General features: G+C 47.9%; 1 protein-coding gene across 1 annotated transcript in view; it reads right to left on the bottom strand.

Moving 5' to 3' along the window:
* The window catches only part of LOC116956574 (uncharacterized), a 45,257-nt gene extending 31,590 nt beyond the window's left edge, over positions 1–13,667 (bottom strand). Inside the window, exons 1-5 of the mRNA XM_076054542.1 lie at positions 11,172–13,667; positions 9,672–9,732; positions 9,152–9,328; positions 7,337–7,471; positions 4,532–4,666 (exon numbers count right to left, since the gene is read on the bottom strand). Of these exons, the coding sequence (XP_075910657.1) occupies positions 4,532–4,666; positions 7,337–7,471; positions 9,152–9,328; positions 9,672–9,732 (508 nt within the window). The 5' untranslated portion in view covers positions 11,172–13,667. The remainder of the gene's footprint in view (positions 1–4,531; positions 4,667–7,336; positions 7,472–9,151; positions 9,329–9,671; positions 9,733–11,171) is intronic.
* Positions 13,668–22,420: the final 8,753 nt, after the last annotated feature.

The raw sequence follows: 22,420 nt of genomic DNA on the forward strand, positions 1-22,420 counted from the left end.
TGATGGTGATGACGATTTTACGCCATTCTTGCGCATGATGGCGATATGTTGTTCGGGAGCCAAGTGGCAATGTCGAGCTGTGTGCTGGCCTGCAGTTATTAGTTCAAAAGAAAGGTCATTTATTTATTTACAAGTTCAACAATGAAAATACTGCACGTATTTACATCACCCCGTGATGCCAAGTCTTTGAGATTGGAGTGGTAAGTACGGTACAGTATATATGGTAACTTTTTAAAGCAGGATATTTATTTGTGTCTATTTGTATGTTCATTTATGCCAATTAACACAGTAAACGAATTTTAATACACACACACAACACCTACAAACATAATGTAATTTAAGAAAGTGCAAAAAGCTATTTTAAATAATGATTAGTGTTAATTATACGGCGTTTTTGAAAATCCGGCGCACCCTTCCACCCCCTACTGTATAACTGATTATATACTGTATGATCCATGATCTCCTGTATAATCGATGATATACTGGACTGTTTTTTTGTTTGGGTTAGATCGCAAAAATATAAATGTGGTGTCATTAAACCCGCCACCCCCACCACCCAACACAACCAATTAATCAGGGGCTTGTCACGTAAACAATACGTGGTGCCAATTAGTTACTAGTTGGAACTACACCGATAGTGTGTTGGATAGTTTAAACCCACAACAACGTTGACAATGCGAGCACCGTGACATCAAACAATTATAACAACAACAGCCAGCATCATCAGGCGGAAGGCAGAATTGTGAAGAAGTTTTCCTGCTTCGGTCTTAAATAGAGTAAAGGTGGTGGCATCACTATGAGCCTATCAGGTGTGAAGACCAGAGGGGGGTTAAGGCAGTCGTAGAAGTCACAACTCATCATGTTCATCTCAGAACATGCAGTGCCTATTATCGGTTGGGTTAGTCACAGTTAATGAACATACATAATGTGTGTACATGATCAACATAATGTATGTACATCATGTTAACCTGAGAATATGCAGTACATATTATCGGTAGGGTTAAATTACAGTTAATTAACATGCATAATGTATGAACATTATGTTGATCTGAGACGATGCAGTACCTATTATTGGTTGGGCTATTCACTGTGAATTGGCTGTGTCGGGTGGTGGCGGGTTAAACGACACATTTATATTTACGCAATCTACCCAAAAAAAAACCCACCTTTATTATGGATAATTTTGGTCTCGAAAGCCTACGTGCAGAAATTAATGCCATCATGATCTACGCGAGATGGACGTCATTAATTTGAATGTATGTACGAATGTTGAACTTCTTTCGCACCGTACGAAGCCGACCGTGCTAATCGGAGGTGCTGGGGAAGGATGACAAAAACTAAACACAACAACAAGCAGTCTGTTGATCCTGTGCCCCTGCTGGACAACTGCAAAAAAGAGCTTCATAGCTCATCAGATTCTTTCCAGTCCAAATAAAGAGTCAGATTCTGATGTTCTTTAACGGCGGCGGTGGTAGTAGTTGCATTCCTGAATAACTCCGCGTTATGGAAAAAAATAGCGCTTACAATAGATAATATGTAATGTACGGGGTAAACCGCAGTCCGCGATAACGCGTGAGATGATGCGTACACAGGCTGAACAAAGACTGAGGTGTGTAGCGTAGCATCTAGAAGCATCCAGCAGCATCCCAATGCCTCGTGCCATGATGGCGATGATGATGCTACGCCAAGGCATCCGTTGCGAAAGCGTCTTCCTACTCGCGCGACGCAGTTTTCGTTCGCTCGATCGCTTTACTATATCCAATTCGCAATCCGCGTTATAAAAAAAATGCCTTCCGCTAAAAAAGATCGACCCAATTTCAAAGCAGTATATTTAACGATGGCAACATGTTACAATTACACAAAAAGGTACAAACGGTTTAATGAGTTATCAAGTTTCGATTTAAAGCTTTCGTGACTGCAAGAATTCATCTTCTTTGGTTCTTTCGGTAAAGTCACGTAGAATGAGAATAAAATAATAAATTGATAAATAAAATAATATCAAGTTTTACTAACCATTTTATAAATGCTCTATGTGCCCTCCACCTGCTGTACGGACAACATCGAGACAATAGTTGAATTCGTCCCAAACACCTCTCAAAGTCTCTTCTTCCACTGAAGTCACTGCTGCCGTGATTGTTTTTGAGGTCATCCAGATTAGTCGCTAATGGTGGCACAAAAACACGGTCTTTGACGTATCTCCACAAGAAAAGGTCGTAAGGGTGTGATGTCTGGGGATTTTGAGGGCCAATAGTGTAGTGCCAAGTCTTGGGGATCCATGCGACCTATCCAACATTGAGGCAGTGTTGTCTTGCAAATTACTGAGGCTAGGGGCTGTTTGTGCGCTGGGAGAGGCATCTAGCGGTAATCATTTGAAACTCTATGCCCCGCCCTCTCTGTGCCCCGCCCTCTCTATGCCCCACCCTCTCTATGCCCCACCCTCTCTATGCCCCGCCCTTTCAAGTGCTAAGAGTTTAATTCATGGGCGGTTCGTGGTTGCAGAGATATAGCAATTTCAAATCGGATCCATTCTTTTTAAGCACCCTGTATAGTGGTTCTTAAACTGTACTGCTGCCTTGGCACCCCTTTGGTTCTCGATCGTTAACATTTTTTATGTTAATAAATACATAGGGTTTGATGAAACAAAGTAGTTGTTACTTACGTGCCCGTGCTTCATTTATTTCGATGATTTACCTTCTAAAAAATCTGGCCATGTCTCGCAGCCCCCCAGAAAGGGCATCTCGCACGCCCAGGGAGTGCGTGCACCGCGGGTTAAGAACCACTGCCCTAATACATCGCGTTATGTCGTCCAATTCGCGTTGTAAAAACAACACGAGGCGTTATATAGTAGAAAGGGGATGCTGCACTTGAGAAAGGGGGCTAATGTGGGTCTGGAATTCTTTAAATCAGTCTCATCTCTGATCGCAACAAATTTGCGGGCTAACATTCCACAATCGGTAAATAGGTCCATTGAATTTTCACACAATGGTTGGTCCAAGCCTCTTTAATAATGTCCAGTTATGTCATCCGTTCCCGGAAAACCTTTTGCTTTTCGTAGTCCGAAGGACAGTGGTTTTAACCCTCTGTGGGCACGTTGCATCCGGAATGCAACGTTGCATTCTCTCAGCGAGGTGGTCAAGAATGTTGATACAGAGAGGGGCAGTGAGAGACAGAGACACGTAGACACGTATAAAGAGAGTACAGACTCAGTGACAGAGAGACAAAGCGAGAGAGAGAGACACACAGACAACTCGATACAGAGAGACAGAGAAACATTCGGACATACCAAGAGATAGAGATATTTACAGAAACATGATGAAACATACACACAGACAGACAGACACCCAGATATAGATTTGGTTGCTGTTATAACCTTCCACGTGATGATGACAAGCCACTGTGTTTAGCTATCATTTGTGATGGCCAGGTCCTGAAAAGGAGCTACATAGCTCAGTCGGCCTTACCTGGTAAATACAATAGTTTAGTTTTAGCACGAGTCTCGATGAGTATGGGTCTCTGTGGATTTCTGTGGATCTTTATGGGTCTGTAGAAACACGCGTTTAGAGTGCTTGGCTGCTGATATAAAATGCCCACACAATGATGATGATGATAAGTCCACTTCGTTAAGCTATCACTAGTTTAGTTTTAGTTGAGCAACCTAAGCTATTGTGATATATATTTTTTATAGATATAAATTAATATTTTACACGTTGCATTTGCTACATCCGATGCGAACACAGAAAAGTTTTGGAGGAACACACAAAGACCCCCCATATAGTTGAACACATAGTAGGGCTTTCGCGACCAATATCCATAAGAGTTTTTTTTGGGTTAGATCGCGTAAATATAACTGTGTGTCGTTCAACCTGCCACCACCCGGCACAGCCAATTAGTAAGGTTTGTCACCTAAACAAAACGTGGCCAATTTGTTACTAGTACAGCACTGACCGGTTGTGTGTTGGAGAGTAAACCCACTTCGACATTTACGATTTGAGTACCATGACATTTCGCCGGTAATTACAACAACCAGTATCATCAGACGAGAGCCAGATTTGTGGAGAAATCCTACTCCTGTTTCGTTCTTGTATACAGAGATACATGTGATGTTGTCACTTGTGAACCAATCAGGTGCAAAGGCCAGGGGGGGTGGAGGTAATGTATACACATAAATTACAATGGATATCCACCACTCGATCTAATCCAAAAAACCCTCTATTATGGATCCACTGTAGAGCCTGAACAGACTGTAGGGGCAAGTGCTGTTAGCGAGCAGAACCTATGAATGCCGGCACAGCACATGAGGGGGTGGGTGGCCAGCACCACACCCGGCCGCCTTTGTCTCCCCAGTGGTGATGTTACTACACACCACACCGGGTACTCGGTTGAGGAAATCGACCTAGGGGAGGGCCATGACCAGTTTGGATAATTGTCGCCGGTGTTGGCCGTGAGTAGGAATTGAACTCGGGTTGCCGGGTTCCTAGTGCGGCGAGCTAACCGCTACCGGGGGGGAACACACACGCTCACTCTCTCTCACCTTCACCCGTGTCCTCCTCGGACAGCTCCACCTCGATGAAGTTCTGGTCCGGAGTGTCCGCGTACCGACGGGAATCCTCCACCTCCTCCGGCTTCTCGGTGGCTTCTTCGACGCGAACGTCATTCGGATCCGGAGCTGCCACTCACAAAACGCACCCCATTGCCCTTCTCTCGTATGGCTGCCGACGTCGATGGCAGAGCAGCGACTACAATTTCACGTTCAGGTGGTGGTCAAGCCCAGTGGACAGCGTCAGCGGGAGCAGTGTGTACCGTCTGTCATGGATGACCACAGTCACATCACTACTAATGGAGACCCTCCACCTGCTCCCGGTCTTAAATAGAGCAGCAGGGTGACGTCATCATTTAACTCATTCAGGTGCAGTGATTTGAGGCGGAGGGGGGGGTATTGTAATTATGTAATCGATTAGTAATCAGTCAATCGTTATGATTAGTAATGAGTTGTAGATTAGTAATTAGTTGTAATGTGTGTTAGTGATTATATGCTACGTTAGTAATCTGTTAATTAGTATGTGTTTCCCCTATAAGGAATTGTAATATGTATTACTTAATAATACGCTTCCAGGCCGCACTAAGCCTGTAGCTGTCAGAGCGATTAAAGTTATTTGTATTTTTCTCAATTTCAATGGATTCTCTAATTAGTCTTGGACAGTAATAATTCGTTTTACACAACACTTCAACGTTATCAAAATCAATTGAGTGGCCTTGTTGGCAAGCATGTTCTGCCACTGCCGACAGTTGTGTTTGAGATAATTTAATATTTCTTTGGTGTTATTTTAGTCTTACGCTGATGTTACGTCCCGTCTGTCCAATATAGCATCTGCCACAATCAATTAATCCGATATAAACCTGTTGAAAATTTAGGTAATTCGTCTTTAGTACAAGATACTAGATTTTGAATTTTGTGTACTGTACCAAATCTTACTTTAATGTTTTGCTTTTGCAAAACAGGGGCTAATTTGTCAGTTACTCCTGAGATATATGGTATTTTAATTGTTTTAATAATCTGATCACTTTCAGCAGTGTTGCTTTGCGATCCTGATTTGGCATTCAGTGCTCTGTGAATTTGATCATTATTGTAGCCATTCTGTCGTAATACTTCTTTAACATGTTTAATCTCTCTCCATAGATGTTCACCATCTGACACTGTTTTAGCCCGAAGTATGAGCGTCTTGATAAGAGAGGATTTCTGAGCTGGATGATGATGTGAATCTGCATTCAGATAGGCATCAGTGTGCGTTCCCTTTCGGTAAACGCTGTGTGTTATTTTACCGTTTATGCCATGTCCAAGCAAAATATCTAATAAAGGGAGTGTGTTATTCACCTCCGTTTCCATGGTGAACTGGATGGCCGGGTTTTGTGCATTGATATGATTTAGAAATTCATTAAGTGTGCATCTTTACCATGTGGCCAGACAACCAAAGTGTCATCAACATATCTAAACCAATAAGATTGTTTAAATGTACTTGAGGCAAGTGCTCTTGTTTCAAAGTTTTCCATGTACAGATTTGCTATAGCAAGAGATAAAGGAGAGCCCATTGCTGCTCCTTCCTTTTGTTTAAAGAAATCACCTCTCCATAAGAAGTGTTATTTAAACAATGGTCAGCAGGTTTTGGAATATCTTTTGGTAAACCTGGATTCTTTACTAGTGTATAAAGTAACTGAAGCGAATCATTAACTGGAACCTTAGTGAATAGAGAAATCACATCAAAACTCACCAGAATATCATTATGGTTAAGTTTAATCACATTCATAAGATGTTCTGAATTCGTATGAATGAAGATGTCCTACCGATGTAGGGGAGTATTTGTTTAGTTATATATTTTGCTAATTTATATGTGGCAGAGCCAATTGTACTTACTATGGGTCGTAATGGGATGCCGATTTTATGAATCTTTGGTAGCCCATACAGTCTAGGTGGTTTTAAGGCCCTTGGCTTAATTTGGTATTGCTCAGTCTTGGGGATTAATGAATTTGCAATGATTGCAGTAGTCTTACGTTCTAAAGTATTAGTTGGATCTCTACTCTTTGGTTCTTTCGGTAAAGTCACGTAGGTATAAAAATAAAATAAAAAATAATATATCACGACGTTTCGATTGCAACACAAGCAGTCATCCTCAGGCGGAAAAAATAATCCAGCAGTGGAACTGCTGAACCAGGAAGAACACAGCGAGAGAGCTGTTACAACAAGAGGTTATATATGTGAAGGGCAAGCAGGTGGGAACTGATCACACAGAGGCCCATAGACTCATAAAGAAGCCCACAGATTCAGATGCCCATAGACTCAGAGACCCATAGACTCACACAGAAACCCATAGACTCACACAGAGAGAAACCCATAGACACTCACAGAAACCCATAGAATCACCCACAGACCCGTTAGACTCACACAGAGACCCAAAGTCGCACGGAGACTCACACAGAGATCTATAGACTCACACAGAGCCCCATAGACTCACACAGAGCTCCAAAGACTCACACAGAGCACCATAGACTCACACAGAGACCCACAGACTCACAGAGACCCACAGACTCACAAAGAGACCCATAGACTCACACAGAGACCAACAGACTCGCAGCGAGACCCACAGACTCACACTGAGACCCGCAGACTCACAGTTCTACGAAACATTGGAAAAACCATACTTATTGGATGAGTTCCATTCGCACATGACCGACTCCAACAGCAGCACAGCTTGGAACACTGGGTCGGTAAATAAAAAAAAAACCAAGACGACGCTGGATTTACTCCGCGAAGCGATCAGAGGGGGCAGGGGGCCCCTCTCACCTTCGCCGACGTCGTCCTCCGACAACTCCACCTCGATAAAGTTCTGGTCTGGGGCGTCAACACGTCCACGGGAGTTCCCCGTCTCCTCGGGCCTCTCGCTGCCTCCATCAACCGGAGCGGTGTTTCGGTCCGGAGCTGCAAAATGTTTCAAAACGCAGCCCCCGTTGGCATTCACGCATGGGGAGCTTAACGCACAGTGGGCCTCTCGCGACCAATATTAGTCACTATAAAGGGACATAGCCAACCGTGCTGATCAAAGGGTGCGAGGGAAGGACAGCAAACTGAACACAAAAAAGCAGTTCTAAATCAATTAATCTAGATGATTATTTCGATGGCCAGCCTCCTCCTTCCGCGTTCGTGAATCGGCCTTCGAGTCTACGCCGTCCGTTCCGTGGTTCTGTTCTGGGTCACCACAGCTGCCGCCGCCAAACTCACCGGAGAGTCTGTGGGTCTCAATATTCTACTTCATACAGCTGATATTGATAAGGAACATCAGCTGTGATTTCACACTAAGGTGGTCGATGAGCCAGGTGATTGGGTCAGGAGTAACTGCGTAGTGAATCATCATCGCTGTGATGATGATGATGTATGTACGTCGAAGTTTCTTTCGCACCTTACGTAGCCAACCGCGCTAATGGGAGGTGCGGGGGAAAGACAACAAACTAAACACACAAAACATGTTCCAAAGAAACGAGTTTTCAATGCAGTATAGTCGTGTAGTGTATGGTATTGTCGTGTATCGTAGTATAGTGTAATGTGTATTGTGGTGTATAGTGTAGTATTTAGTGTATAGTGTAGTGTGTATTGTAGTGTATATTGTAGTGTGTATATGTTAAACTTTTTTCGCACCGTACGTAGCCAACCGTGCTAATCGGATGTGCGGGGGAAGGACAACAAACTACACACAACAACAATAAGCAGCTCTAAAGAAATGAGTTCTCAAACTAGATGATGATTATTTAAAAGTGCACAACTCCCAGTGGCTTCCTCATATCGGAAGGTGATCGCCGCCTCTGTTCGACGGCCGAGCCAAAAGCCGCCGCCGCCGCTGCGAGATTGACGACCGTAGCTCGTGCGGTGGTCCGAGTGGCCTTCCCGTGGCTGCCCTGCCATTCATTTCCACGAGGACGCTTTTCTGTTGTTGTTGTTGATTGTTGAAAAGATGGATCGCGGTAGAGTAGTGCGATTGTGGCCACGCAACCCAAAAGCTACGGACCCATACGGTGAACACCACCTGTGGCCTGCGCTCCTTCGCAAAACTGAAGCCCTCTCGTCGCGGCGAGCAGCAGACCTCGGACATTGGCACCTGCAGCTCCCGAACTGCATTGCTGCCATGGGCAAGGATGTAACAGGTTACATGCAATGTTAACCTATGGGCAGTGCTGTTCTATGGATCCAGTGTTATTCTACGTACAACATTAGCCTCTGGACCAAATAGTGGACCCACTGTAGTCTGCGTTCCTTCAACGGAGAACGGCAAAAACTACACGCGACTCTCTCTCCCTCTCCTGCAGCCCTCTCGTCGTGGCTAGCAGACCGACCTTCAACATTGGCATTTAGTCAGTGAACTTATTGCTGCCATACACAAGAACAGAATGCAATGTTAATCCATGGGCAGTATTATTCTATGGGTGCAATGGTATTCTATGGACACGTTAGTTGAATAGAATGCTGCTGAATGGAGTACAAAATAATATAATGCCTTAACCTCATTACATGACTCCCAATAGTAGCGTAAAATGGAATATATGGTAAAACAAGCCAAAATATCTATTTTTAAAAATAAATTTGCCTCTCAAAGGGGCGGGAACTCACCTTGACCAATGTCCTCCTCCAGCAACTTGACGACGATGAATTTCTGAACGTCTTCCGACCACACCTCCACCTTGACCAGCTTCTTCTTCGTCGCGGTCACGCAGCCGCGGGCTTCTTCCACCTCCTTCCCCGGTCGCCCGGCGGCTTCGTCAACCTCAGGAACGTTGCCATCTGCAGCTGCGATTTAAGAAGTAGTAGAGAGCTCAGCGAAGTGGCTTATAACATGGACATTTTATATCAGCCAAATACGATAAACGCATGACGTTGATTCTAAATGTGGAGAGTAAAACCGGAGGACCTGGAGAAAAATCAACGATACCACGGGGCAGACAGAGAGACGCAGACTCCAAATACACAGCAGCAGGCGTCAGGGTGAGGATCGAACCCACGACGTCCTGTACACCAAGCGAGGGAGTCAACATCTCCCTGAGCCAGCGCGCCGTTCGGTGCCGTGGCGCTGATGTGGCGATATTGTGATCATCGGCGTCTTTACGTTTCGCCGTAGAGTCGGCGCACTCACCAGGACACGGATGTTCTTCGCGCTCTTGTTTGATGGTCGGAAACGTGATTCGTGAATCCATCTGGAGAAAAAAAAAAACGATGTTTTCGACATCCACGTAAATTTGTGTAGAAAGACAACAAAAGAACCACCCTGTAACAGACTGTTGGGGCAAGTGGCTGTCCCGTAGCGAGCAGCAGCGCCGATGAAGGTCGGCACTGTGGCTCACGAGCGGGTGGGTGGCCAGCACGATGCCTGGCCGCCTTTGACTCCCTGAGTGATGATGTTTACGACACACACCGCACCAGGTACTCGTTTCAGGCTGAGTCGACCTAGGGGTGGCCCATGGCCTGTTCAGATATTCATCACTGGTGTTGGCCCTGAGCCGGAAACGCACTCGTTCGTAGCGCAGCGCGCTAACCGCTGCACTACCGCTCCTCGAAGACAAAGATCCCCCGTAGAGCCTTAACAGACTACTGGGGTAAATGCTGTTAACGAGTGGAAGCACCTATGAAGGCTAGCACGGCACACGAGGTGGGTGCTCAGCACCAAGCCCGGCCGCCTTTGTCTCCCCCAGTGGCGATTTTTACTATGTAAACTGCACCGCGTACTCATTTGAGGCTGAGTCGACCTAGGGGAGGGCCAGGACCGGTCCAGATAATCGTCACCGGTGTTGACCGTGAGCGGGAATCGAATCCGGATCGCCGGGTTCGTAGCGCAGAATATTCATACTCCGATTAGAATGGTTGGCTACGTACGGTGCGAAAGAAGTTCAACGTACATACACTGCACTACAATACACTATAGACTGCACTATACACACTACGCTATACACTGCATACTACACAATATACAATACACACTACACTATACACTACTCTACACTAAGCTACACTATACACTACTATACACTAAGCTACACCCTACACTATGGTAGATTAAGCTACACACTACACTATACACTACTCTACACTAAGCTACACTATACACTACTCTACACTAAGCTACACTATACACTACTATACACTAAGCTACACACTACACTATACACTACTCTACACTAAGTTACACACTACACTATACACTACTATACACTAAGCTACACACTACACTATACACTACTCTACACTAAGCTACACACTACACTATACACTACTATACACTGAGTTACACACTACACTATACACTACTCTACACTAAGTTACACACTACACTATACACTACTATACACTAAGCTACACACTACACTATGCACAACGGTACACTACACTATACACTACACCACTATACCAAGTTGAAAACTAATGTCTGTAGAACTGCTTCTTGTTGTTGTTGTGGTGTTTAGTTTGTTGTCCTTCCCCCGGCACCTCCGATTGGCCACGGGTTGCCTACGTACGGTGCGAAAGAAGTCCAACGTAACAGCACACACAAACAAGACCGGCACAAGTATCGATTATAGCTGTCAATGACAACAGGCTACGGTGACAATAGCCAACAGAATCCTGGATGTTAATTGGTTACCTCACTTGTTGTGTTTGCCGAACCTCTGTCGATACTCAGTGGAGCTGTCTCTCTGTGGCCACGTGTCTCTCTATCCTTGTTTCTGTATCTTTGTCTCTGTCTCTCTGTCTGTCTCTCTATTGCCACGTGTCTCTCTCTCTATCCTTTCTGTATCTGTGTCTCTGTGTCTGTCTCTGTGTCTCTCTGTCTGTCTCTCTGTGGCCACGTCTCTCTCTCTATCCTTGTTTCTGTCTCTCTGTGTATGTCTCTGTGTCTCTCTGTCTCTGTCTCTCTGTGGCCACGTGTCTCTCTCTCTATCCTTGTTTCTGTCTCTCTGTGGCTGTCTCTGTGTTTCTCTGTCTCTGTGTCTCTCTCTGTGGCCACGTGTCTCTCTATCCTTGTTTCTGTATCTTTGTCTCTGTCTCTCTGTCTGTCTCTCTCTGTCTCTCTATGGCCACGTGTCTCTCTCTCTATCCTTTCTGTATCTGTGTCTCTGTGTCTGTCTCTGTGTCTCTCTGTCTGTCTCTCTGTGGCCACGTCTCTCTCTCTATCCTTGTTTCTGTCTCTCTGTGTATGTCTCTGTGTCTCTCTGTCTCTGTGTCTGTCTCTCTGTGGCCACGTGTCTCTCTATCCTTGTTTCTGTCTCTCTGTGTCTGTCTGTGTCTCTCTGTCTCTGTGTCTCTCTCTGTGGCCACGTGTCTCTGTCTCTCTGTCTGTCTCTCTGTGGCCACGTCTCTCTCTCTATCCTTGTCTCTGTCTCTTTGTCTCTGTCTGTCTCTCTGTGGCCACGTGTCTCTCTCTCTCTATCCTTGTTTCTGTCTCTCTGTCTCTGTCTCTCTCTCTATCCTTGTTTCTGTCTTTGTCTCTCTGTCTCTGTGTCTGTCTCTCTGTCTCTCTATGGCCACGTGTCTCTCTATCCTTGATTCTGTATCTTTGTCTCTGTGTCTATGTCGGTATCTGTCTGTCTCTGTATCTTTCTTAGCACTGTGCGTCTTTGTCTCGTCTCTCTCTGTGTTAATCTTTGTCTCTGTGTGTCTCTGTAGCTTCGTCTTTCTATCTATCCCCCCCCCCTGTCTCTTTGTCTCGGTCTATGTATCTCTGTCTCTTTGATCCGAGTTACGTCTAAGCCTCTTGCTATGTCTGTGTATATATCTCTCTCTGTGTGTATCTGCCTCTGGGTCTGTCTGTCCCTATCTATCTTTCTAAATGTCTGTCTCCGTGTCTCGATGTCTCTATCGTTATCTCTGGGTCTCTGTATCTCTGTCTTCCTCCGCGTCTATCTAAATCTCTCAAGTCTCTGTCCGTCTCTATCCCTGTCTCTGTAGTTGTATATTTGTCTCTGTGTGAATGTGTCTATCTCCCTGTGTCTGTGTCTCTCAATGTATATTTGTCTCTGTCTCCGTATCTTTGTGGCTGTGTGTGTCTCTCTCTCTCTTCGTATCTCTCTGTGTATCTCGGCTCTGTCTGTATTTGTCTCTCTGTCTCTCTCTCTCTGCCTGCCTCTGTTTCTGTCTCTCTGCGTGTTTCTGTCTGCGACTCAGCGTCTCTCTCTCTGTCTCTTAGTCTTTCTGCCTGTCTGTATCTGTCTCTCTCTCTCTCCGTCTCTCTGTATGTGTCTCTCTCTCTGTCTCTCTCAGTCTCTCTGTATCTGTCTCTATCTGTCTCTTACTCTTTCTGTCTGTATGTCTCTCTGTATGTCTCTCTCTGTCTCTCTGTATCTGTCTCTCTCTGTCTCTCTCTGTCTGTCTCTCTCTCAGTCTGTCTCCGTCTCTCTCAGTCTCCCTCTCTCTCAGTCTCTCTGTTTCCGTCTCTCAGTCTCTCTCAGTCTCTCTGTATCTGTCTCTCTCAGTCTCTCTGTATCTGTCTCTCTCAGTCTCTCTGTATCTGTCTCTCTCAGTCTCTCTGTATCTGTCTCTCTCAGTCTCTCTGTATGTCTCTCTCTGTCTCTCTCTGTCTGTCTCCGTCTCTCTCTCAGTCTGTCTCCGTCTCTCTCAGTCTCTCTGTATCTGTCTCTCTCTGTCTCTCTCAGTCTCTCTGTATCTGTCTCTCTGTATCTGTCTCTCTCTGTCTCTCTCTGTCTCTCCGTCTCTCTCAGTCTATCTGTCTCTCTGTATGTCTCTCTGTCTTTGTCTCCGTGTCCCCACGGCCGCTGTCTCCGTGTCTCTCTCTGTCTCTCTGTCCCTGTCTCAGTGTCCCCACGGCCGCTGTCTCCGTGTCTCTCTGTCCCTGTCTCAGTGTCCCCACGGCCGCTGTCTCCGTGTCTGTCTCTGTCTCTCTGTCCCTGTCTCAGTGTCCCCACGGCCGCTGTCTCCGTGTCTCTCTCTGTCCCTGTATCCGTGTCTCTCTCTGTCCCTCTGTCTCCGTGTCTCTCTCTGTCCGTGTCTCTCTCTGTCCCTGTCTCCGTGTCTCTCTCTGTCCCTCTGTCTCCGTGTCTCTCTCTGTCCGTGTCTCTCTCTGTCCCTGTCTCCGTGTCTCTCTCTGTCTCCGCCGTGTGGTGACCCCCCCACACTCAACCCATTCACCCCGCAGCGAGCGACAAGATGCGGCACAAGGGCGGTCACAGGCGACGAGGGGATGCTGAGACGTTCTCTGTCTCTGTGTCTCTCTCTGTACGTGTCTCTGTGTCTCTCTGTCTCTGTGTGTGTCTCTCTGTCTCTGTGTGTGTCTCTCTGTCTCTGTGTGTATCTGTCTCTGTGTGTATCTGTCTCTGTGTCTCTCTGTCTCTTTGTCTCTCTGTCTCTGTGTCTCTCTCTGTGTCTCTCTCTCTGTGTCTCTTTGTCTCCGTCTCTCTGTCTCTTTGTCTCCATCTCTCTGTCTCTCTGTGTCTCTCTGTCTCTGTGTCTCTCTGTCTCTGTGTGTGTCTCTCTGTCTCTGTGTGTATCTGTCTCTGTGTCTCTCTGTATCTGTGTCTCTATCTCTGTCTCTGTGTCTCTCTGTCTCTTTGTCTCTCTCTGTCTCTGTGTGTGTCTCTCTCTCTGTGTCTCTCTCTGTGTGTCTCTATGTCTCTGTGTCTCTCTGTATCTGTGTCTCTGTCTCTGTGTCTCTCTGTCTCTTTGTCTCTGTCTCTCTGTATCTTTGTCTCCATCTCTCCGTGTCTCTGTGTCTCTCTGTCTCTGTGTCTCTCTGTCTCTGTGTGTGTCTCTCTGTCTCTGTGTGTATCTGTCTCTGTGTCTCTGTATCTCTGTCTCTGTGTCTTTCTCTTTGTCTCCATCTCTCTGTCTCTCTCTGTGTCTCTGTCTCTCTCTTTATCTGTGTCTCTGTCTCTGTGTCTCTCTGTCTCTTTGTCTCCGTCTCTCTGTATCTTTGTCTCCATCTCTCTGTGTCTCTGTGTCTCTCTGTCTCTGTGTCTCTCTGTCTCTGTCTCTCTCTGTCTCTGTGTCTCTCTCTGTGTCTCTCTGTCTCTGTGTCTCTGTCTCTTTGTCTCCGCCTCTTTGTCTCCATCTCTCTCTCTCCGTGTCCCCACGACTGCTGTTTCCGTGTCTCTCTGTCTTTCTCTCTGTACACGTTAGAGTGTGTGTACGTGTGTGTGTACGTGTGCGTGTGTGTACGTGTGTGTGTGTACGGAAATCCCTCAGCAAGGAAAACATCGTGGCACAAAGTGGGGATGGCCCTGCTGAGGCTGCGGTGCCTCAAATATTGGAAGAAGTCACCCCCTGTGAGTGGCTGGCTGAGGTGCCATCTGTTGAGGAAGCACTGAAGGCGATCCGGAGTCTGAGACCAGGAAAGGCACCGGGCAGAGATGATCTCCCAAGCGAAATGCTGAGGGAGGGTGGCGTTTGTGCACAGACTGCCCTATATGACATCATAACAACAGTTTGTGCCACTGGACGGGTTCCGCAGGATTGGAAGGATGCCCTGGTGGTCCCCCTCCTTAAGAAGGGGGACCGCACAGACTGTAACAACTACAGGGGCATCTCACTCCTCAGTGTGCCGGGAAAGGTACTGCCAAAAATTATTCAACATCGCCTTTCCAGGCCCGCTAGCTGAAAGAGGTGTTCCGGCTGGCTCACGATCATTAAGGACCTTCATGATGGTGAGCGGGCCCGGGTAAAACTACGTGGCCGGGAGTCAGAGCCATTCCCTGTACACTTTGGGGTGCGACAGGGATGTCCTCTGGCTCCCACATTATTTAACATCTATTTTGACCACGTAGTTCGTGAAGCCTTCAATAGCTGTACCGGGGGCATCTCCATTTAGTACAGATATAATGGGAGGCAGATCGATGCCCGGGTGTGGTCAAGGGATGGCTCCCTATTGCTCAACCACATTATGTATGCCGATGATTTGGTAATAGCTGCTCATTCAGAGGAGGAGTTGGAGAAGCTGCTGCTGAGACTGGAGCATGCCACTAAGAGGTGGGGCCTTACCATCAGCCCCACCAAAACTAAGCACCTGCCTGGGTATTTTGTACCATCGGACACTCCACCCCCATAACTCCCAATCAGTGATGGGGCATTTGTGGAGAGAGTGGAGAGTTTCCCATACCTGGGCAGTGTGCTTATGACCAGCTCCAGTTTAACAGCAGAGGTCTCACTCCGAATCAGTCGAGTGGCAATATCTTTTCATCGGTTGTGTAACGCTGTGTGGAAGCTACCTGGTCTGTCGCTCCGCACTAAGCTTCAGATCTTCTCGGCCACGGTCATTCCCTCCCTTCTCTACGCTTGCGAAACGTAGACCCCCCTAATGGAACATCTTCGCCGGTTAGAAACATTTAGGCTAGCCTGCCTACGATCCATCCTGGGTTTAACCAGGCTGGATTGTGTGAGGAGCTCACAATTCCTTGAAATATCTGGACAAGGTCCCATCGTTGAGCTCCTCCGGCAGGCAAGGCTGCGTTGGCTGGGTCATGTAGCCCGCATGCCCAGCCACCGTATGCCTAAACAGCTTTTGTTCGGCCGGATCGAGGGGGCTAAACGGGCGCGTCACAGGCTAGAGAAGAGATGGAGTGATGTGGTACGGGAGAATGTGGAGCTGAGTGGACTTGCCGATGACTGGTACCATCGGTGTCAAGATCGGCCTCTGTGGAGGAGGCTCATGAAGGACGCTACTGGGCAGTTGGAGGCAGTCGCCTTCCAACAACAACGGATGGCGGAGGAGCGACGCTCACAACAACTAGCGGAGCGCCGGGTGGCTAAAGCACAGCAGGTTGGCACAGTAGGGGGCACAGGTGGTGCATCAGCCAGTCATCTCAGTCGACCTGTGGCACTCGGGTCTGCCCCGTGACCTGCCAGCGGGCGTTCGACACTTCACGTGGCCTCAAGGTGCACATGGCCTGGCACAAGCGTCGTGGTGACGTCACCGCCACTTAGTGGCGAATGGCGGTTGTTGTTGTACGTGTGTGTGTGTGTACGTGTATGTGTACCGTGTGTGTGTGTACGTGTGTATGTGTACCGTGTATGTGTAATGAGCGACTTCCACGACACGTCGTGTAGAGGGTACGTCTTCTTTTATTACTCACACTGAGCACAACACAGGCCAGCACTTATTCTTCCTCACACGGCATACAACACTTAGATATTAACGTCTCTACTACTGGCTACACACAGCCGATCACTCGCCGTGGTTCCATCGCCTTCGGCTACACCGCTGGACACCACGCAGGAGATCTTCCATGTGTCGGCGAGCAGCGACGCAGCCTGGACCCAAGACCCCACACACGAGGCCCGAGCTCCGGGTCCACTCCCCCTTATATCCCCCCAGGCATGGCTAGGCCCGCCTCCGGCCACGCCCTCTCGTGGAACCGTTCGAGCAGGTTCCCGGAGTATCTCGGCTAACCCCACCTGTTACCTTTGCCCCAGATACACCTCCTTCCCTGATTGGTTGTTACTTCTATGCCCATACCCATGAATCCCTTCCCATGCCAGCAGGTGTCACCCTGTCATTACATCATACCCCCCCCCCCCCCCCCATTAAAAAAAGATAGCCGTCCCGGCTAATACACGTTAAGAACACCCCTGTACAACACTAAGTTACAGCAATAAAAGAGTTAACGAAGCAAGGCGGAACGATCTGCAGGAACAATCAAGAAGCACTTAACAAGGCAATGGATAACAAGAAAATGGCGAGCGGGAACAAGATGGAGGTGAGATAAAAAATCACAAATCAAGGAACAACCCACAGTCCCCCCCCCCCCCCCCCCCCCCTCCCTTATACAGCACACAGGGACATTCATATTTAACGGAATCTTTAGCATTTAGACCGAGTTTGTGATGCCGGTCCGTCGACGGGAACGGTCTTCATCTCCTGCACAGGGGGCGTGCACACCGCCGGATCCCCCAGAGAAGTAGGTGGCAACATCGGCTTCATAGGTGCTGCAGGCTCGGCAGCAGGCAACTCCTCACGTTTGGTGAGGCTTTGAAGTCTGTCCACTGTCATTGGCTCGGACGCTGTGGGCGGCATGACACAATCCTTCTGACGTATGCCCTCAGCTCGCACTACCCCCGGCTCGTCGGACACGACAGACACCGGCCGTTTAATTTTTGGAGATGAAGACTCAGCCCGAGGAGGAACAAACGGTTTCAACCGAGATGGATGGACAAACCAACGGCGACGGCCCACCCGTACACGCACACACTGCGATTGTTTGACCTTGATCACTTCCACGGGACCCTGCCAAGGCTTATGCAGCTTAGGGGACACAGCCATCGGCACCTGCGGGCAATGCAAACATGCCCTGTCACTTATGGACCATGGCAGTACATGATCCCGTTTCCCTGCATTTCGGTCGTTAGCCGCCTGTGTTTTGGCGGCGTTCACTTTGGCTGGTTCCCGATCCACCGAAATGCGTTCCAGCGTAATTTGCATGTGCACAGGCAATTTGGATTTCCCCTTTTCCTGCAACGAACCCAATTGAGCATCCATTGGAGGTACATTTTCCCTACCATACATGAGAAAAAAACGGCGAAAAGGCCGTGGAAGCATGGGGGGGGGCATCCTATATGCATCTAATACACTCGGAACATGCAAATCCCAATCCGTTTGCGTCGCGTCAACTGCTTGACAAAGCATAGATGTCAGAGTCCTATTCAACTGCTCCACCATCCCATCTGTCTGGGGATGGTATGGTGACGTTCTAATTTTCTTAGTTTCCAAAGCGCCGCAGACCTCGCGCAGTAGTTTTGACGAGAAATTCCGTCACTGATCAGTGAGCAACTGCTCAGGAGCCCCCTTGTCCATTATGCATTCGTACAAAAACACCTCAGCAATTGAAGCCACCGACTGGTCAGGCAGCGGCCAAGCCAAAGGCCTTCGTGAGAAACACTCAACCCCAATTCTGATACCAATGTAATGAGCAACTTCCGCGACACGTCGTGTAGAGCGTACTTCTTCTATTACTCACACTGGGCACAACACAGGCCAACACTTATTCTTCCTCACTGAGTACAACACTTAGATATTAACGTCTCTACTGGCTACACACAGCCGATCACTCGGCGTGGTCCCATCGCCCTCACTCGGCTACACCGCTGGTTGGCGGCATGACGATGACGGAGATGGAAACCATGCAGGAGATCTTCCACGTGGCTGGACGACGGAGAGGGATGTCGGCGAGCAGCGACGCAGTGTGGATCCAAGACCCCACACACAAGCCCCCAAGCTTCGGGTTCGCTCCCCCTTATATACCCCCCAGGCGTGTCTAGGCCCCGCCTCTGGCCACGCTCTCTCGTGGAACCGTTCGAGCAGGTTCCCGGAGTATCTCGGCTCACCACCCATGTTACCTTTGCCCCAGATACACCTCCTTCCCTGATTAGTTGTTACTTCTGTGCCCGTACCCGTGAATCTCTTCTCAGGCCAGCAGGTATCACCCTGTCATCCCAGCAGGTGTCACCCTGTCATTACATCTGTGTACCGTATGTGTGTACGTGTGTGTACGTGTGTGTGTGTAGGTGTGTGTGTGTGTGTGCATGCCCGTGTGCGCACGTGCCCGTGTGTGTGCGTGCCCGTGTGCGCACGTTCCCGTGTACGCATGTGCCCGTGTGCGCACGTGTCCATGTGCGCACGTGTATGTGTACGTGTGTAAAACTACCCCCTACCTCCTCGTGGTGCTGTATGGTAACCCTGTGGTGAGCAGTGCCGTGGGGGGAGGGCCAATTTAGATTGACTATTCCCCTCGTGGCGTTTGTAGCCACCGAAGCGGCCAAGTGGGGGCTCTGGACGGGTGTGACGGGCTGGTAACCCCTCCACCTTCAAATAAATTACATCGATACCACAGAAAAAATATCAAACGAAGCTTGTGCCAGAGGCCCCGGGGGGACAGGCGTCCATGAAGTCTCCTGGCCAAACCCCATTTAGCGGAGTCAGGAGACTGAATCCTTACCTTTGGGGCTCCTCCAGAAACAGTACAAAGCCATTGCGAGTAGCCACGTGGAATTAATCGAACACTCACGGCTGAGGAAAGGCTGCCACTCTTCTGTCGGGACCTGGACCGGTACCGCCTGGATCTCTGGGGTATTCAGGAGGTCCAGTGGACTGGCTCTGGCTCCTGCCACCATGAGGGGTGGACAGTCCTCTACTCGGGGCAGGAAACTGCCAAACAACCGAGTGGCAATGAGGTGTTGGAAGCTGTAAGGTCCAGGCGACTTTGGGCTCGCCTTCCCATCAACCTGAGACGAGGAGTGGTAGTCATGGTTACTTATGCTCCCACCAAAGATGAACATCAGTAGAGGGATGCAGGCAAGGCCGATGAGTTAGATCAGGGGTCGGGAACCTATGGCTCGCGAACCAGATGTGGCTCTTTTGATGATTGCATATGGCTCGCAGATAAAACAAAATATTCTCACTTGTTTTAATCCATCCATCGATTTTTCACTGCGCATGTCCTGTTCAGGGCTGCAGGAGCAATTGTCCATTATTTTAATTGGATGATACTGGCCTACGTTTGCCGTTGCTGGGTAAAACAGGTAAACGCCCCCTTTTGAATCAGTCTGAGACTGCGTCTGCTCGGTCATTAGCTCAAAGCTAACCCTTCGACGAAGAAGATGGCGAAAAGAAAAAAAGACGACGAGTATCGTACATTTCAGGACGAATGGACCGAAGAATTCGCCTTTGTGGAGAGAGCGGGTTCTGCGGTGTGTCTAATTTGCAATGACAAAATTACATCGTTGAAACGGTCGAATGTAAAGCGGCACTTCGACACGCGCCACGCTACCTTTGCATCAAAATACCCTGTGGGAGACAGCAGAAAGAAAGCGTGCCAAGAGCTTCTGAGCAGGGTGCAAGCTAGCCAGCAGCAACTCCGCGTATGGACCCGGCAAGGTGACTATAATTCGGCTAGCTTTGCTGGTTCTTTAGCAATAGTGAGGAACGGAAAACCATTCACAGATGGCGAGTATGCTAAAACGTTCATGCTGGATGTAGCCAATGAACTTTTTGATGATCTTCCGAACAAAGACAAGATAATCAAACGGATACAAGACATGCCTCTGTCGGCAAGAACTGTTCATGATCGTACCATCGTGATGGCAAACAAAGTGGAGGAAACGCAAGTGAAGGACATAAATGCAGCGCCGTTCTTTTCTCTGGCTTTGGATGAGTCAACAGACGTGAGCCATTTGTCGCAGTTCAGCGTGATTGCAAGATATGCTGTTGGTGACACACTGCGCGAAGAAAGTCTTGCTGTTCTGCCATTAAAAGGGTCCACAAGAGGTGAGGATTTATTCAAGTCTTTCATGGAGTTTGCTCAAGAAAAAAGTCTACCTATGGATAAACTTCTCTCAGTGTGTACTGATGGTGCTCCGTGTATGGTAGGGAAAAACAAAGGATTTGTGGCGCTTCTCCGTGAACATGAAAATAGACCCATCCTAAGTTTCCATTGCATTATACACCAGGAGGCACTTTGTGCTCAGATGTGTGACAGGCAGTTTGGCGAAGTGATGTCGCTGGTCATTCGTGTGATCAACTTTATTGTTGCCCGAGCCTTAAATGATCGCCAGTTTAAAACACTGCTGGATGAAGTTGTAAATAACTATCCTGGTCTGCTTTTGCACAGCAATGTGCGTTGGTTGTCAAGAGGGAAGGTGCTTAGCCGTTTTGCGGCTTGCCTGAACGAAATCCGGACTTTCCTTGAAATGAAAGGCGTCGGGCATCCTGAGCTAGCCGACACCGAGTGGCTCCTCAAGTTTTACTATCTCGTAGATCTGACTGAACATCTGAACCAGCTCAACGTGAAAATGCAAGGCATTGGAAATACAGTGTTATCCCTTCAACAAGCTGTATTTGCTTTTGAAAACAAGCTGGAGCTTTTCATCACGGATCTTGAAACAGGTCGTTTACTACATTTTGAAAAACTGAGCCAATTTAAAGATGCATGCACAGCAAGTGAGCCCATTCAAAACCTTGATCTCCACCAGCTAGCTGGCTGCACATCCAGTCTCCTACAGTCCTTCAAAGCACGCTTTGGAGAATTTCGTGAGCACACTCGTCTTTTTAAGTTCATCACCCATCCAAACGAGTGTTCACTGAACACAGCCGACCTGAATTACATCCCTGGTGTCTCCGTCAGAGATTTTGAAGCAGAAGTGGCTGACCTGAAGGCCTCAGACATGTGGGTGAATAAGTTCAAGTCACTGAATGAAGATTTGGAAAGAATCACACGACAGAAAGCGGAGTTGGCGAGCAAGCACATGTGGACAGAAATGAAAAAACTCCAACCCGAAGACCAGCTGATTCTCAAAACTTGGAACGCGCTTCCTGTCACATACCACACACTGCAGCGTGTGAGTATTGCTGTATTGACCATGTTTGGATCTACGTATGCATGTGAGCAGTCATTCTCACATCTTAAAAACATCAAGTCCAACCTACGATCACGTTTAACGGATGAAAGCCTCAACGCTTGCATGAAGCTTAACCTCACCAAGTACCAACCCGACTACAAAGACATCAGCAAATCCATGCAGCACCAGAAGTCGCATTAATGGTGAGTGTTATAACAACATTATTTAAAAGAATAAATTCAGAGGCTTATTATACTGACATTTAGTTGAATTCACTTTTAAAATATATTATATGGCTCTCACTGAAATAAATTTCCAATTTTTTTGCTTTCATGGCTCTCTTAGTCAAAAAGGTTCCCGACTCCTGAGTTAGATGCAGTCTATGAGCTCCTGTTACAGGTGCGAGCTAAAGTGGTCCCTTGGGATATAGTTATTCTGCTGGGGGACTTTAATGCCCGAGTGGGTCATGATGCTGGCACCTGGTCTGGAGTGATTGGAAGGCATGGGCCAGATCAGCCCAATAACGGTAGGAGGCTGCTAGACATTTGTGCAGGC

Source organism: Petromyzon marinus, chromosome 66 (assembly GCF_048934315.1).
Source record: "Petromyzon marinus isolate PM22_M1 ecotype Great Lakes invasive population chromosome 66, UKy_Petmar_22M1.pri1.0, whole genome shotgun sequence".
Lineage (NCBI taxonomy): Eukaryota > Metazoa > Chordata > Hyperoartia > Petromyzontiformes > Petromyzontidae > Petromyzon > Petromyzon marinus.